Consider the following 17,830-nt stretch of genomic DNA (forward strand, 5'->3'; position numbering starts at 1 on the left):
ACTAAAGAAAAATTTGAGAACTACTGTTCTAGACAAAACTGTATAATTATTTTTTAAAAACACATCATGGTGCATTTAATTCTAGAATACACATTTCAGATCAAATTCATCCCTGCTGCATGTAACTCCACTGATTTGAATTAAATTACATCAGTGCATCCGATGAAGTGAGCTGTAGCTCACAAAAGCTTATGCTCAAATAAATTGGTTAGTCTCTAAGGTGCCACAAGTCCTCCTCTTCTTTTTGTGAATACAGACGAACACGGCTGCTACTCTGAAACCTATCAGAGACTGAGTTCATCACTTGATTCTTTCTTTGATTCCTATCCCACAGTGAGGAGCCTATAAACCTGCCATTTTGACTTTTAGTGGGGTCATTTAATCAGTGCTCTCTACCTGTACATGAATCCACATTTTGAAACACATTAGTCACAATTACCCCATTATATCTTTCTCTCTCACCATGTGGGCTTCTACCTACAGCCCTAACACAGTAGACAGGGTTTGCCCTGCAGAACATCCCTCTCCGCGTTGGACCCATTTGCAGCCACATAAACCAGCATGTCTAACCTAAACTCGCTGCAAAAACATTTCTGGTCTGTCATGGCCACCGTAAAGCGTCTGCCATCAGACTCTTGTAATCAGAGACGTAACCCCCCCACCCCGATCTGTTCCCCGCCAGCCTGGCTCAGAGCTCTTCCCCATCGCGATTAGGCTGAATCTGTTTATTGTCGCTCCTGGGGCTCCGCCACCAACTTTCCACGCAGTGCGCTCTCGGGCAGGGGGAGAGCGGGCAGCTGGGTCCTGCGATCTGGGCTGCATTTACAGCGGCACATGCCGCTCTAGAACCCCGCGGGAGCTCGCAGGGGTTCTGGAACCCGGCCCAGTGCGTTCTAAGCGCGCGGGGGGAGGGGGGGGCGGGAGCGAGGGTTTCCGCTGCTCCAGCTCCATGTGCAGTGCTGGTAATCGGCCGACTCGCATCCTAGTGGCGCCCCTCAGCCCCGGGCTGGGGGAAGCAGTGCTAGAACCCGGCGCAGTGCGATCCAGAAGGCAGACGCCACTCCCGCTTCTAGGACCCGCTACGTTCTAGGGGGCGCAGGGAGCCGCTCTAGAACCCAGCCGGAAAGCCCCGAGCTTTAGAGCCTCCGCGGCAGGTGGGCAGTTTTGGAGCCCGACGAGCCGCGTTGCAGCGATCGGCGCTGAGCCGCTTTAGACCCCGCCGGGACCCGATCTCTGCAGGGGAAGGGGGCAGCTCTAGAACCCAGCCAGCAGGGTCCAGAGGGGCTCGCCCGGTGCAGCCATGCTGGAGCCGGCGGTGCGGCTGGCCCTGGGAGCCGGCGAGCTGGTGGCTCCGGGACCGCAGCTCTCGGAGCGGCTGGTCCTGCTGCAGGCGCAGGTGCTCGCTTCCCTCTGGCCCATGCTGCTGCTGGGAGGGGCCGTGGCGCTGCTTGTCCTGTTGGGGATGCTCCGGCGCTGGGGCCGGGCGCGGCCGGGCCCCCAGCGCAGCGCGGCGGGTGGCGCTGGGTCTGCCAGCTACGAGGCCGGACGGCTGCCAGCGCGGGCCCCGCGGACCCAGAACGGGATAGCTGGGCAGCAGGAGCAAAGGGCGAGGCAGAGCCACGAGGCAAAGGTAAGGACCAGCCCTTCCCCTATCCTACCCCCATCCCTAACCCTTGCACAGGGGGTCTGCCCGTTCCTACCAACCCAACCCCTAACACAGGGTTCCTCCATCCCAGGCCCTACTGCAGGTGGCCCAGCCTACTCTCAGCACAGGATTCCTCTCTCCCACTCCCCTTTCCAGGGGACCCAGCCCCCTCCCACACTACCCCCAACACAGCATCCCCCCCATCCCACTCCTCTCCACAAGGGGATCCCAGTAGTGAATCTCCCATCCCCTCTACTGGGGGCTCATACAGTCGTTTGATCTCCCAACCCAGTGCCCTGCACAGGGGGCCCTATCCATCTCAAGCACATGGTTCCCTCTTAGCATAATTCCCTGCACAGGAGTGTGGGATTCTTCTCTTTCCCCCATTACATTTACAGGCCTGGGGCCCATCCTATCCTTTCACCACATCCAATCCCACCTTCCAGCATAGGGTATCACCCTCACTGGCAGGCCAGTTGTCAGATCCCACCCCTCAAAGTGTGTGTCTAGAAAGAACTGTCCTACTCTCTTCCCGATAAAGATACATAGTCCAATGTCAGAGCTAGACTCTGCACCCTAATTCATAGGGTAACCTCTATTCACAAACATAAGAGTTAGTGGAACTGCTTAATTAGGTATTATGAGCAGGACTGAGACACAGTTCTCAAAGGTATTTAGGTGCCTATCTCCCATGGAAATCAATAGGAGTTAAGCACCTACATACTTTAGAGGATCAGGGCCTGAGCCTTTATCTTGTACACTAACTATATCCCCCAAACAATTTATGGGACAAGACAGGGTTACCACCTTTCCCATGGTTTCTGGTATCGTCCTGCTTTTCCTACTGTTCATATACCTATTATTTATTGCTAAATAACGGGTAAGTCCTGTTTGCATTGAAGTATGTAGTAAAAGTTCTGTTGGCTTCAATGGTAGTAGGATGGCGGACCTAAGCACTAAAAGTTTCTATTCATGTTGCATCAAAACTTCATTCTATAGCATGGCCACCTGATCTTGGTTGCAATGTGATGAGGTTTTGCAGCCATACTGATCATCGTGGTCGGGTTTTGATACAATGGGATGGAGTTTTGATGCAGCATTGTCACAGTTTGTTGTGACACTGCAGCTTGCTCCATTAGGCACTGTGTAAAGCAGAAACCCTCAGGGCTTACAGAAAACAGCTGGGTAAAGACACTAGTATGTTAACAAAATGTAAACTGTCATGGCACACATTGTATATAAAACAAATGAATAGATACAACATAATTTGAACAGTCTGGTCTATTAGTATTATTTGTTAGCTGCTTCATTCAGGGAGATAGGAGGGGAAAAAAAGCATATTTTCTGAATTTGTCTTTTAGTATGGTACTTCTGTGGTATCTTTTGCTCTTGCCGATAGATATAAATGTGTCAATATTTTCATCATAACTCTTGTTTCCAGGGATTTATTACTTGGCCATAAAATTTACCTTCAGGCTGAATCTTGGCTGTATTATATTTTAACTCGTTAGTTCATTTTTCAAGCATTTTTTTTTCTTTTGCAAATGAAAACAGAACATTGGCTGGATATAATGAACTAATAGATATGTGGGCATTTGTAATGATCATATCACTGAAGTAATCCTAAAGTAATTACCTGTGTAAACAGAATGAGGAGAAATTTCAGCAAATATGTTACTTCAACATTTGTAACTGTTTTTCAGATCAGCAGAGTGTAGCTCAAAACTGGCGGATTTTATGCTTCTATGAGTCATCCCAGCGTGCACACTGCTGGTGATGTTACTGTGAGTGTAGGCCTTTTTTATACGAAGTAGTATCATTGTTTTATTATCATCAGTGCTGAAAAATTTGATCTGGTTGTAAATAATCTGAAAATACAATTTGGGCTGAAACACTGACTATTGGAGCTGGAGGGGGGTGGTACTGGAGATATACATTATTCCCAGGGGCAAGTATGTTTTTGAGCAGGTACTTCATAGGTCTGAATAATGGGGGGGGAAAGGTAAATTAAAATGATACATTTGCTCACATGCTGTTACTAAGCTAAGGTTTCCATCATTAATCTCTTTTTTTGGTGCAATTGGTTCTTGCTTTCACACTGGCTCCTTAAATGTCAGATTCTACCAACTGTACTCATGTTGACTAGCACCTTATTCTGTGGGGAGCCCCACTGAAATTGATCTGAGTGTACATGTGGCAAATTATGGACCTAAAGGGGCTGGGGCTGGGGAAGAAAGGGAGAACAGGAAAAATAACCTAAGAAGAAAAGAAACCTTTCATGCTTGATTAAATGAAAAATAGTGCTCATACCAAAACTGTAATCTGCCCTTTCTTTTTGTTTGCTTGCCTCCATTCCTTTTCTTCTTTTCCCCACTCCACACTGTCGTTTGTCATTTTTCACTGTTTTACCTGTATAATCTGGAATGTAACATTCTTGAAGCAGGGACCTTATCTTCTAATATGTATGTAAAGTGCAGTGTACACCTAGAGAACCACATATTAACTAGGCTTGGCAGTATTTGATTTTATAATTTTGATGTTTATTTTCAATCGTTTTTTAATTTTTATCAATTTAAATGTTCAAAATTGTGCAAAATTATGGGTTTTAAGTATTTTTTCTGATTTTTATTTATTTTAAATTTTCATAGGGGCAGGAAGTTATGTGGGGGGTCAGACAACGGGTGACATGGTTAGACATTAATTACTTAAGTACAGTAGATTTTGAGATTCAAAACGTTAAGTTAAATCTTTATAACCATTAAAACATACGTAGTCAACAGCATCTGTCAAAATGTGCAAAGTAAAGAGCCTTAAATAAAACTCTGATAAATTCTCAAGCAGCATCTTTTTCACTTCGTCTATCTGTAAATTTAGATTATTATTGTTGGAAGTATTTTTTTGTTTGTTTGTGTGTATACAGTGAAATTGACGTTTACCGTTAAAAATCTAATCCTTCCAAGTCTATATAAACTGAATGATGATAATCATTTAGAATTCAGTAGTTAATGCTGAAGTTGCAGAACATTTAATATACTGAAATTATACTTTAATATACTGAAATTAGCATGTCAAGAACTATATTAAAACAGTGCCAGAGACTGTAAAAAGCAAAGAATTTCACAATAATGAAACATCAAGATGTAAGAAATAGCATAAGCCAGAGTGTTCAGATATTACATGATAGTACCCCATCTTTGGTGCATGCTGAGATATGAGGCCAAAGACAAAATGCCTCCAGCACTCAGGTGTGTTGATATATCACAGCAGCCAAACATCTGCATATCCTGGAGTGTGTAATTCTGCTGATAAAGTTGAGATTTTTAATTTAAAAAAACCCCAAGGTGGTTAATTATCTTTTCCAGTTTTGGAATGTGTGCATGCCAGGCCATGGTCCCCTGTCCAGGGAGTCTGCGTTGTTACATTTGCCCAGTTAGCTGGTGCCCTGCTAGTTAGAGGTTCAGTTAACTGCTTCCATATTAATACACTGGGAACTCAGCTAGTGCATGCTTAATGTGCATGCCATGTGCCTCAGACTGTCACAGCACTCCACAGAGAGAGAGAGAGAGAGAGAGAGAGAGAGAGCGCAACAATGCCCCCTGCTGACCTCCGTTGTTCCCTGCTGGCATTCTGCTCCCAGCCGCAACCCTGAGTGCCACCAGTTCACTTCCCACTCCTCCCCTAAAATCCTGCCCTGGCTGCTAAGGGTATGTCTACACTGTGATTAAAAAAAACCTGCTGCACCAAGTCTCAGAGCCTGGGTCAGCTGAATTGCGGGGCTATAAAATTGCAGTGAAGACATTTGGGCTTGGGCTGGAATCCTTGACTCTGAGACCCGCCAAGCCCGAACATCTTCACTTCAATTTTATAGCCCCACAGCCTGAGTCAGCTGACCTGGGCCAGACGCTGCCATGCTACTGGTCTTTTTATCGCTAGGTAGACATACCCTGAAGGCAGCTACATGGCCTCATCCATTCTAGCATCAGTGGCAATGCTGTGATGCTCCTGTGGTTGTGCTCTCTAACCTATGTGAACATGCTCAAGAGCAGTCACATTATGATTCTAACAATGTCAGTCCCTCTGGCCATCTGTTTGTCTTTCATACTGCAGAGTAATATGGTGACATGAGCACCAGCTTCAAGAGAAATATTGTGCATCAAGAAAAGAACCAAGTCAGAATTTCTCCTTCAGCACATCTGAAGTGTGTACATGTAAGAGCGCGTGGCGACCCTTCCTGTCAATCTCAAAGGGAGACCATGTCCCCTCACTGTTACGTTCTGCGAAAGGCAGTCAGGAACAAGGGGAAATTAGAAAAGGAGTTCTGGCTCTGTCAATCTGTTTCTTCACTTCAGCAGGTGGGTAGTGTAGTTGTAAGAAGATGTCATCAATGTAGCGCAAGTAGAGTAGGGGCGTTAGGGGACGAGAGCTGAGGAAGCATTGTTCTAAGTCAGCCATAAAACTGTTGGCATACTGTGGGGCCATGCGAGTACCCATAGCAGTGCCGCTGATTTGAAGGTATACATTGTCCCCAAATGTAAAATAGTTATGGGTGAGGACAAAGTCACAAAGTTCAGCCACCAGGTTAGCCGTGACATTATTGGGGATACTGTTCCTGACAGCTTGTAGTCCATCTTTGTGTGGAATGTTGGTGTAGAGGGCTTCTGCATCCATAGTGGCCAGGATGGTGTTATCAGGAAGATCACCGATGGATTGTAGTTTCCTCAGGAAGTCAGTGGTGTCTCAAAGATAGCTGGGAATGCTGGTAGTGTAGGGCCTGAGGAGGGAGTCTACATAGCCAGATAATCCTGCTGTCAGGGTGCCAATGCCTGAGATGACGGGGCGTCCAGGATTTCCATGTTTATGGATCTTAGGTAGCAGATAGAATACCCCAGGTCGGGGTTCCAGGGGTGTGTCTGTGTGGATTTGTTCTTGTGCTTTGTCAGGGAGTTTCATGAGCAAATGCTGTAGTTTCTTTTGGTAACACTCAGTGGGATCAGAGGGTAATGGCTTGTAGAAAGTGGTGTTGGAGAGCTGCCTAGCAGCCTCTTGTTCATATTCCGACCTATTCACGATGACGACAGCATCTCCTTTGTCAGCCTTTTTGATTATGATGTCAGAGTTGTTTCTGAGGCTGTGGATGGCATTGTGTTCTGCACAGCTGAGGTTGTGGGGCAAGTGATGCTGCTTTTCCACAATTTCAGCCCGTGCACATCGGCGAAAGCACTCTATGTAGAAGTCCAGTCTGTTGTTTCGACCTTCAGGAGGAGTCCACCCAGAATCCTTCTTTTTGTAGTGTTGCTAGGAAGGTCTCTGTGGATTACTATGTTGTTCAGAGGTGTGTTGGAAGGAATTCCACCATGATTTCAACAATTTCCATCCCACCATCAACCTCAGCCTGGACCAGTCCACACAAGAGATCCACTTCCTGGACACTACGGTGCTAATAAGCAATGGTCACATAAACACCACCCTATACCGGAAACCTACTGACTGCTATTCCTACCTACATGCCTCCAGCTTTCACCCAGATCACACCACACGATCCATTGTCTACAGCCAAGCTCTACGATACAACCGCATTTGCTCCAACCCCTTAGACAGAGACAAACACCTACAAGATCTCTATCAAGCGTTCTTACAACTACAATACCCACCTGCTGAAGTGAAGAAACATATTGACAGAGCCAGAAGAGTACCCAGAAGTCACCTACTACAGGACAGGCCCAACAAAGAAAATAACAGAACGCCACTAGCCATCACCTTCATCCCCCAACTAAAACCTCTCCAACGCATCATCAAGGATTTACAACCTATCCTGAAGGACGACCCATCACTCTCACAGATCTTGGGACACAGGCCAGTCCTTGCTTACAGACAGCCCCTCAACCTGAAGCAAATACTCACCAGCAACCACACACCACACAACAGAACCACTAACCCAGGAACCTATCCTTGCAACAAAGCCCATTGCCAACTGTCCACATATCTATTCAGGGGACACCATCACAGTGCCTAATAACATCAGCCACACTATCAGAGGTTCGTTCACCTGCACATCCACCAATGTGATATATGCCATCATGTGCCAGCAATGCCCCTCTGCCGTGTACATTGGTCAAACTGGACAGTCTCTACGTAAAAGAATAAATGGACCCAAATCAGACGTCAAGAATTATAACATTCAAAAACCAGTCGGAGAACACTTCAATCTCTCTGGTCACTCGATTAGAGACCTAAAAGTAACAATTCTTCAATAAAAAAAACTTCAAAAACAGACTCCAACGAGAGACTGCTGAATTGGAATTAATTTGCAAACTGGATACAATTAACTTAGGCTTGAATAGAGACTGGGAGTGGATGGGTCATTACGCAAAGTAAAAATATTTCCCCATGTTTATTTTCCCCCTACCGCCACCCCCCACTGTTCCTCAGATGTTCTTGTCAACTGCTGGAAATGGCCCACCTTGATTATCACTACAAAAATATTTCCCCCCTTCCCCCCCCGCTCTCCTGCTGCTATTAGCGCATCTTAAGAGATCACTCTCCTTACAGTGTGTATGGTAACACCCATTGTTTCATGTTCTCTGTGTATATAAATCTCCCCACTGTATTTTCAACTGAATGCATCCGATGAAGTGAGCTGTAGCTCACGAAAGCTTATGCTCAGATAAATTGGTTAGTCTCTAAGGTGCCACAAGTACTCCTTTTCTTTTTGCGAATACAGACTAACACGGCTGCTACTCTGAAAAGGGGAAATTAGCGGTCTTTGGTGCCCAGGCTCTCTGAGCAGGGCTGGGCAGCAATAACGCTCTGGGGCTCAAGCCTTCCAACAATGGGGAGCCCCAAATGGTTTAGGGCTCTGGCCCTCAGACAGGGTCAAGCAGTCAATAATCTGGGAGCCAAGCCTTCAATCAGGGCGGGGCACCAAACAGTCTAAGGTTCCAGCCCTCAGGCAGGGCAGAGCAGTGAATAGTCTAGTGTCCTAGTTCTGGTGGACGATAGGCTAACACAGGCCACCTGGCTTAGGGTGGGGAGGCTGCTACCTCAGAGCTGAGGTGGAAGGGGGACCAGGTCCCCATCCCAGGGCCCTACCAGTGGCAGAGCATTCCACGACTGTGTCAGCAAGGAATCCACGTGCAACATGCTGAGTTGTCTTCAGGCAGCAACACAGCGAGACTACAGTCAGCTGTCCCTGGGCTACTTCCGCCCCATCCCTCAGTGTGTACGTGCATCCATGGGTCATCCTCCATCTCCCTGGGATATACCACCAATGGTAGTCCCAGCAGCTCCTTGTAGTCTGGAGTGGTGGGACGCTCTGGAAGCTCAGGCAAGTCCTCAGGGCAGCAGAGGTCCTCTCAGCGTCCTGCTACGGCACCAGGGGAGAAGTGTCTGTCTCCCTCAGCAGCTCCAGAACAACTGAGCCGCAGGACCCACTTTTTATACTTCCTGTTCCTGTCTTGTCCTCTGCTTCCAGCAGGGTGGGCATGGCTTTCCTGGTTCTGCCCACCAGGGGGCAGGTGGTGGTTCCTCCCTGTCAATTTCAGAGGGAGACTACACCCCCTCACTACAGTACATTATACAGATTTTGTACAAATGTAATTCCAGACAGATTAGAGAATGCTCATTCATGTTTCTTAAAGCCATCAGCATAATTATATGAACCAAAAATTAAGCCTGGTCACATTGTGGATACACATCACAAGTTGCGCTGTGACTTTGTTGTTGTCACAATTTATAACTTACCATGAGTGGTGATGGAGAGATCAGTCTCTTTCCCCACAGCCTCTCCCTTTCCCTAATAAAGAGTCTTTTAGGAAATAGCAACAAGAAGTGCCAAGAATCATCAGGGCTGAACTAGGCTGTGGTTGTTTTTTTTAATTTAAAATTCTCTGGATCAATCTTCAAAACAGTCAGTTCAAAGAGGCGCTTTTGTTGGGAAGTCTAGTGTTATCCTCGCCCTTGGGGCATTTTTTAAAATATGTGCAATCTGGTGCATTCCGTAAAGCAAATATTTGCTTTTCAGAAGTATCTTTATAAGCTGGTGGTTTAGCGGTACCAGAAGTAGGGATGACCCACTTCTACTCCAGATGCATGGAAACAGGCCCGGCGACAGCAATTTCTGGCCCCAGGACAGAACAGCCAATGGCCCCCCCACCACACACAAGCCGCGCCTGTGCAGACACGGTCCGCCTGACATTTGGGCGGTGCTTCGCCTGCATTAGCTGGTGCCCAGCCAGCTGCCGGCTGTGTTGCTGGGCGCACTGTTCTGGGACGGCCAGGGCTTCCACATGCCCCGCCTGGTAGGGTTGCCAAGTGTCTAATTGTGCAAACCCAAAGACCCTTGCCCCACCCCCTGCCCCGCCCCTTCCCTGAGAACACACCCCTGTCCCACCCCTTCTCTGAGGCCCCTCCCTCTGTCACTTGCTCTCCCCTGCCCTCACTCACTTTCACCAGGCTGGGGAAGGGGGTTGGGTGCGGGAGGGGGTGCGGGCTCTGAGAGGGAGTTGGGGTGTGGGGAGCAGGCTCTGGGAGTGGGTTTGGGTGCGGGAGAGGGTGTGGGGTGCAGCTCTGGGAGGAAGTTTGGGTGTGGGAGGGGTGTGGGGTCCCATCTCACCCAAGAGGAGCTGCTCTCTGTTCTGGTGCCACATCGGCCTCTGTTGGGTGAAAGGCGTAACTGCAGCATCTCTTGGCTGAATGTATTTTCTGCTGAAAAAAAATATTTCTGCATGGCACATGAATTCTGCACGTGTGCAATGACGCAGAATTCATAAGAACATAAATATAAGAACGGCCATACTGTGTCAGACCAAAGATCCATCTAGCCCAGTATCCTGTCTTCTGACAGTGGCCAGTGCCAGGTGCTTCAGAGGGAATGAACAGAACAGGTAACCATCAAGTGATCCACCCCATCACCCATTCCCAGCTTCTGGCAAACAGAGGCTCAGAACACCATCCCTGGCTAATAGCCATTGATGGACCTATCCTCCAGGAACTAATCTAGTTCTTTTTTGAACCCTGTTATAGTCTTGGCCTTTACAATATCCTCTTGCAAAGAGTCCCACAGGTTGACTGTGTGTTGTGTGAAAAAAACACTTCCTTTTATTTGTTTTAAACCTGCTGTCTATTAACTTCATTTGGTGACCCCTAGTTCTTATGAGAAGGAGTAAATAATACGTCCTTATTTACTTTCTCCACTCCAGTCATGATTTTATAGACCTCTGTCATATCCCCCCTTAGTCATCTCTTTTCCAAGCTGAACAGCCCTAATTTTTGAAATCTCTCTCACATGGAAGCTGTTCCATACTCCTTATCATGTTTGTTGCCCTTTTCTGAACCTTTTCCAATTCCAATAGATCTTTTTTGACATGGGGCGACTACAACTGCACACAGCATTCAAGAGGTGGATGTACCATGGATTTATGAAGAGGCAATATGATATGTTCTGTCTTATTATCTATCCCTTTCTTAATGATTCCCAACATTCTGTTACCTTTTTTGACAGCTGCTGCACATTGAGTGGATGTTTTCAGAGATCTATCTACAGTGACTCCAAGATCTCTTTCTTGAGTGGTAACAGCTAATTTAGACCCCATCATTTTATATGTATAGTTGGAATTATGTTTTCCAATGTGCATTACTTTGCATTTATCAACATTGCATTTAATTTGCCATTTTGTTGCCCAGTCACCCAGTTTTGTGAGGTCTCTTTGTAACTCTTTGCAATCTGCTTTGGACTTAACTATCTTGAGTAGTTTTGTATCATCTGCAAATTTTGCCACCTCTCTGTTTACCCCTTTTTCCAGATCATTTATGAATATGTTGAACAGTACTGGTCCCAATACAGACCCTGGGGGACATCACTATTTACTTCTCTCCATTCTGAAAACTGACCATTTATTCCTACCCTTTGTTTCCTATCTTTTAACCAGTTACTGATCCATGAGAGGACCTTCCCTCTTATCCCATGATAGCTTACTTTGCTAGAGCCTTTGGTGAGGGACCTTCTCAAAGGCTTTCTGAAAATCTAAGTACATTATATCCACTGGATCCCCCTTGGTCCACATGCTTGTTGATGCCCTTAAGGAATTCTAGTAGATTGATGAGCATAAATTTTCCTTTACAAAAAACATGTTGATTCGTCCCCAACAAATTGTGTTTATGTGTCTGATAATTCTGTTCTTTACTATAATTTCAACCAATTTGCCCACTACTGAAATTAGGCTTACCGGCCTGTAATTGCCAGGATTGCCTCTGGAGTCACTTTTAAAAAATTGGCATCACATTAGCTATCCTCCAGTCATCTGGTACAGAAGCTGATTTAAATGATAGGTTACATACCACGGTTAGTAGTTCTACAATTTCACATTTGAGTTCCTTCAGAACTTTTGGGAGAATACCATCTGGCCCAGCGGACTTATTACTGTTTAATTTATCAGTTTGTTCTAAAACCTCCTCTAATGACACCTCAATCTGGGACAGTTCCTCAGATTTGTCACCTAAAAAGAATGGCTCAGGTTGTGGAATCTCCATCACATCCTCAGCTGTAAAGACCAATGCAAAGAATTCATTTAGGTTCTCTGCAATGGCCTTATCCTCTTTGAGTGCTCCTTAGCATCTCTAACATCCAGTGGCCCCACTGGTTGTTTAGCATGCTTTCTGCTTCTGATATACTTACAATTTTTTTACCTCCAGGAGTAGATCATAAAGATAAGGGCACTCCGTCCTTTTGTTTCAGAGCACAGATTCGTCACGTGCTGGGGTTAGGCAATTATTTCCTCTGTGGATAACATAGCATACTTAGGTGTATTATATAGGGGAAGTGTGTTTTCCTTTAAAACACATGCATTGGCCATCATTGAAGGTATTAATAATTATTTGTTAAGTGCTGATGGTGTGCTCAGTGTACAAGACCCAGAAGAAAATATGGGGCCAGTTTTTTTAGTTTGATCTGACCCCTAGTGGGCAAAGGGGGTGGAAAACTCGTGGCTCTCCCCACCATAGTGCAGTCCCCAACTAGCGAAAGAGCTGGCATAGCCAGTTTCTATGTCACCTCACCATGCAGATTCCAACATAGTGTATCAGGGATGGGACAGGACATGACCAGAATACTGTTGTGGGGTCACAGTCCTTGTCTGGTGTAACATCCCACTGAAGTCATAGCCAGCCAGCATAGTTTACAGCAGTCCTGAACTATACTGGGGCTAGGCTTGGCATAGAATTAGTCCAGAAAGATGGAGCTGCAACCATCTCCTTACTCTTTCCCTTTCCCCCCTTAGTTGTGCGCAGTGGATACTGGGCACAGCTGGGAATCCAGGCCTATGGTTCATGCCCTGAGGAGCTAACATACTAAATTAACCTTGATGAGGATGCCAGACTAGGTGGCATATTGGATGGTTCCTGTTTGGCAATCCTGTGTTTGGTGGAGACCAACTCTAAGCCATCAGATGTCTGATATCTTAGATGATAGCAGAAAAATCCAGTTTAGGTGTCTAGTCACAAATAGATACCAGCTACTCATGAAACAGACCCAGTTCTAGAGGTGCTCTTTTAATGTTCCCACCTACATTCATTGTATTTTCTATTTAAAAAGGTTTCAGAGTAGCAGCCATGTTAGTCTGTATCCACGACCCATCTAAATAAATTGTATTGAGTTACTGAGCGATTCAAAAAGTAAACATGTTCCCATTTCATTTGTCCTGCCCAGGTAATGCAAACCCTGATTGATTTTGTGTATTGAATAATGCATTCTTATTCTGAAACCGTGTGTGCAGTGCAATCAGAGTCCTGTTGGATTCCAGATGACTCTTTTGGTAACCCCAGAATTATGATATAGCAATATCTCCCTTTCCTTTCTTAGGTCGTGGGGCAAGGGATTCTGAATAAGGAGAATTAAATCGGAATCTGAATTATAATTAGAACAGCATCATTTAGTTTTCCAGTGTATATATGATTAAATTGTGGCTCAAGGCCCCTAAGGAGAGAAAATCAGCCTGGGAAGGGTATTTGTGTGTGTGTGTGGGGGAGCAGATTGTAGAAAATGGTAGCAATTTCCCCCTTACCAGAGGGATTGCAGGGAGCCAGCACATCCCTAAACCTGGGTAGTACTGGGAGGGGAGGGTGGCATGGTCAGAGCAGCTAAGGGAGATGCCAATACAGTGCATTCCTTTTGCAGCCTCCATTGGTGGGGGTTCTGCAGTGCCCCAAGTAGAAATTGCAGGTTCCCTTCTGTGACAGAACCCTAAGGAAGGGGAGTGTGCATTGTCCTTCCCAAAGAGCAGTGGAGCTTGCTATCTCAGGTTATGTCTGGCTAGAGTTTTTAGTCTTCTTGTAATTCAGATTAATTTATTGCCAGTGAGTTTGAGTTAGCCAACATATGCTGATCTAGATGTTCCACAAACACTTGTGGTTTACCCTAGGAGTATGTCTAGACAGAATGTAGAATCCACCTCAACCAGCTAATACATATTAAAATACACAATAAAATCACCCTGTCTGTGTTAAAATGTGTTGCCTGACACTTTTTATCCTGGTCTAGACATACTCTCGGGCAAACCACAAATGTTTCTGTCTTGGGACAAATGTTTGTATACTTTCTAGACGATCTTTAATACAGGTTTTTAACTCATTCAAATCAATTGGCAATCAATTAATTAAGTTGTAGCAAGGCCACAAACTCAAGTCTAGACCTAGCTTGGGATTATTGTTAATTTCTGTGTATTCTTTCAGCCTGATCACATGTGACTGAATCCCATAGAGGTGTATTACAAGAATTGCAACATTGTGCTTATAGGAATGTATTTTCCCCATCAGTTAACATTTTTGAATATCCATGTTCTAGGTTCCAGTGAATTGTCAGCTTCTAACCTCTGTCAGCATGAGAGAAAAAAAGCTACTGAAGGTACCACTATTAGTTCCAGAATTCACACAGTATTTCTAAAATGATATTTGTTTTAAGAATATTCTTATTTTCTATTATGGTTTTTGTAAGCATAACACGTTCCTGTTATCTGAAAGACTTAAAGACTTGCCGTTAGGAACACAGAAGTTGCCAGACTGGATCAGATCCAAGGTCCATCTAGTCCAGTATTCCATGTCCAGGAGTGGCCATCACCAGATGCTTCAGAGGAAGGTGTGTGACCTCCTCAGGCAGTGATGGGATAATCTGCCTCCCCACACAAGTGTGTTATACTTAGAGAGTGGTTTAAGCCCAGAAGCACAAGTTTTAATGTCCCTTCCAAAACTGTTGTCAATAATTATGATAACTAAAAAGCCTAATCCAAATACAAGACTTTCCATTGATTTCACTGGGCTTTGGATCAGGCCTGAACTGAGCAAATCTGTGGTACAGTCATATTATTATTATTGACAGGACTGTGGGCTCTGCCTATAGTTAAGGTTGCTTGACCCTTCCTGGTCACAGATAAAACGGTGACTGGGAAGTGGAACATGCTCAGTTCGGACCAAATATTTGGTAAACTTAGTTGCCTAACTCTAACAAGTCTGTAAGCATGCACAAACTGAGATTTTCAGAGGTTTATAACTTGGCAAAATTTGGGCAGATTTTCATAGGAATAGCAAAAGGCAACTCCTTTTTACTGAAGTGAATCCCCTTCCAAATTTCAAGTCCTTGCTCTAAAGCAGGGATGGGCAAACTTTTTGGCCCGAGGGCCACATCAGGGTTGCGCAACTGTATGGAGGGCTGGGTAGGGAAGACTGTGTCTCCCCAAACAGCCTGGCGCCCGCCCCCATCCACCCCTTCCCACTTCCCATCCCCCTCAGAACCCCCGACCCATTCAAGGCCTCCCCCGCCCCCCCTGGTGTCTTATTTGCAGACGTGCTGAGCACTAACAGCTGCAATTAAGGTCAATGGGAGCTGTTCTTTGAAATTATAAAGTGCTATAAAATACAAAGTATTCTGAAAAATCCGTGTATGTGTTTCAAGTTGCTCACCCAAAATTAGTGGAAACTGCTGACAATTTTAGCCTCTGTGCCTCAGTTCCCAAGCTAAACTGGGGATAATAATGACTTAAATCTCATAAATTCATTAATGTTTGTGAAGAGCTCACATGAGCACCATAGAAAAGCCCATTAAGAAATTAATAACTTTGTATTCAGCTCAGTATTTGGGTGACTTGAATGAGGCAGGAGTCCCATGGAATAAGTAGTATGTGATCATGTAGATGAAGTCTGTATCAGTGTGTACACACAATGGGGCTTGAATTAAACCTTAATTTTGGCAATTTCTAACTTTAGAGTGTTTGATTTTACCTTCTTTTAATGTAGTTTGTTTGAATGTAATAGCACATTTCCCATGTATGTTAAGCCAAAGAATGTTCCCAATCTTCAGGGATCACTATGGAATGCGTATTTTTACATGAATTTTTCAGCAATACGTTTAACTTGGAAAAACGTGTAATTAACCCTCCCTATGTAGTAGTCCTGACTTCACTTCAAAACGGTCTTAAAGAAAGTCACCTTGGACATCTTCCCAATATGCTTTATAAACAACAACCCACAACAGGGTAGGATGCACATTTGAGGTTACTGTGTAGTGAGTGAAGGCTTGGCTTGAAGCTGCTCTGAACAACTAAGGAGACAAACCCATAGTTCATAAAATAGAAAATTGTTCTCCTTCCAGATTAATAAAGTTTAAAAGCCAACTGGAAGCAGAATAGACATTTCTTTGTTTTCTTTCTTATTTTAAACTGCCAGTTTGTCTCCCCAGTTGTTGAAAGTGTCTTCAATCTGAGCTGAAACTGCTTGAAAAGCTTCTCATTGTAACAGATGGCACAGCTCAATAAACACAAGCTCCTGTTTCTTTATTCATTTGCAGTTGATTCAAATGAATATTTCAAGCATATTGTTCCTCTCCTCTTTTTTTATCATGATTGTATGGATTTGTGTGAGTTATGAATTAGAGATTTCATCCTACTTGGTGGTTAACCCATTATTGCATGCATGGGAATCTTATTTAGCTAATCAGATTGCTGCCTTTGTTTCACTCATGTTACCACAGTGAATGCATTTTTTTACTCTGTTATAGTGTAAGAAGAAGGACATAGTTCAGTGGTCTGACCACAGAACTGGGAGCTAGGAATTCCTGAATTCAAATCCTAGCTCTGACACTGGAGATTTCTGGACAAATCACTTAGCCTGGCTTTCTCATCCTTGGGGTTGTGAACAGATGTTGGGGGCCATGACAATCTGCCCTTCCCATATTTCTCAATGAGAGCAGGGCCCTGGCAAGATAGGAAGCATGTTTGAAGAGGTGGGTATTCTAGCTTGGAAAAGTCGAGGGTTGCTAAGTGAAACTAAAATGTTTAAACTTTGCGGCCTAAAGTTAGTCACACAAATTCATATTTAGGTTCCTACATGAAAGTGGCCTGCTTTTCAGAGATTCTGAGCACCTGCAACACCCATTATAGTCCGTGGAAACTATGGGTGCTTGGTACCTTTGAAAATCAAACCACTTATTGTAGTGCCAAACTCTAAGCATCTATGTGGCCTGGTCTTCTCTGCCTTAGTTTTCCCAGTGTAAATAGTGTGTATTTCCTGTAAATAGGGTAGATAGTGTGTATTTCCTATCTCATTGTTCTGAGGAATAATTACTGTTTATAAAGTGCTTTGAAGACAAAAAGGGCTAAATATCAATATACAGCAGGTGTCTGAATTTGAATGCGCAGTTTCTAACTTTGCAGCTAAATATCATTTTGTAGTACAGAGGGTATAATATTCAACTCTCTGGAGTTTGTCATAGGGTCATTCCCTCGATCCCACAATAAGTTGTACCTGGGCAAACCCTTGCACCCATGTGGAGTCCCACTGACTTCAACAGAACTCTGTGTGAGCTCACTGCAGGACGAGGCCCTTAGTCCTCACTCAGTCTCATCCTCTCTTCTCTCTAATAAGCCTCGAGCTGAGAAATGTGTATACATATATATATATGTGTGTGTGTGTATTTTTTTTTGTAGTCTAAGAAAAAGAAGAAGACCCAGTGCGCAGAAAAGGGGGCATCAAAAGACCACGTCTCTGCTGAAGAAGACAAATTGCCAGAAGAAGAGGAAGGTAATAAATGTGTGGATTAGCCAATTCGTATTGCCAGAAAGAAGTGAGAATTGTGGTGATTAAACATATTCATAGGAGTGGACAGAACAGGCGCTGTTTGGTAGTTGGCATTTAAAATAACAA

At 44.8% G+C, this 17,830-nt stretch overlaps 1 protein-coding gene across 4 annotated transcripts in view; it reads left to right on the top strand.

Annotated features, from left to right (window-relative positions):
* The first annotated feature begins 904 nt into the window (after nucleotides 1–904).
* LOC140908557 (uncharacterized) overlaps nucleotides 905–17,830 on the top strand; it is a 41,243-nt gene continuing 24,317 nt past the window's right edge. Inside the window, exons 1-3 of one of the 4 annotated variants that reach the window (XM_073335937.2) lie at nucleotides 905–1,630; nucleotides 14,481–14,540; nucleotides 17,614–17,707. In XM_073335937.2, coding sequence (XP_073192038.1) covers nucleotides 1,301–1,630; nucleotides 14,481–14,540; nucleotides 17,614–17,707 — 484 coding nt within the window. In that variant the 5' untranslated portion in view covers nucleotides 905–1,300. Of the gene's footprint in view, nucleotides 1,631–14,480; nucleotides 14,541–16,685; nucleotides 16,911–17,613; nucleotides 17,708–17,830 lie in introns of those variants that run through there. The other 3 variants (XM_073335935.2, XM_073335938.2, XM_073335936.2) reach the window with 3 other exon arrangements.

Source organism: Lepidochelys kempii, chromosome 3, assembly GCF_965140285.1.
Source record: "Lepidochelys kempii isolate rLepKem1 chromosome 3, rLepKem1.hap1, whole genome shotgun sequence".
NCBI classification, from domain to species: Eukaryota; Metazoa; Chordata; order Testudines; family Cheloniidae; genus Lepidochelys; species Lepidochelys kempii.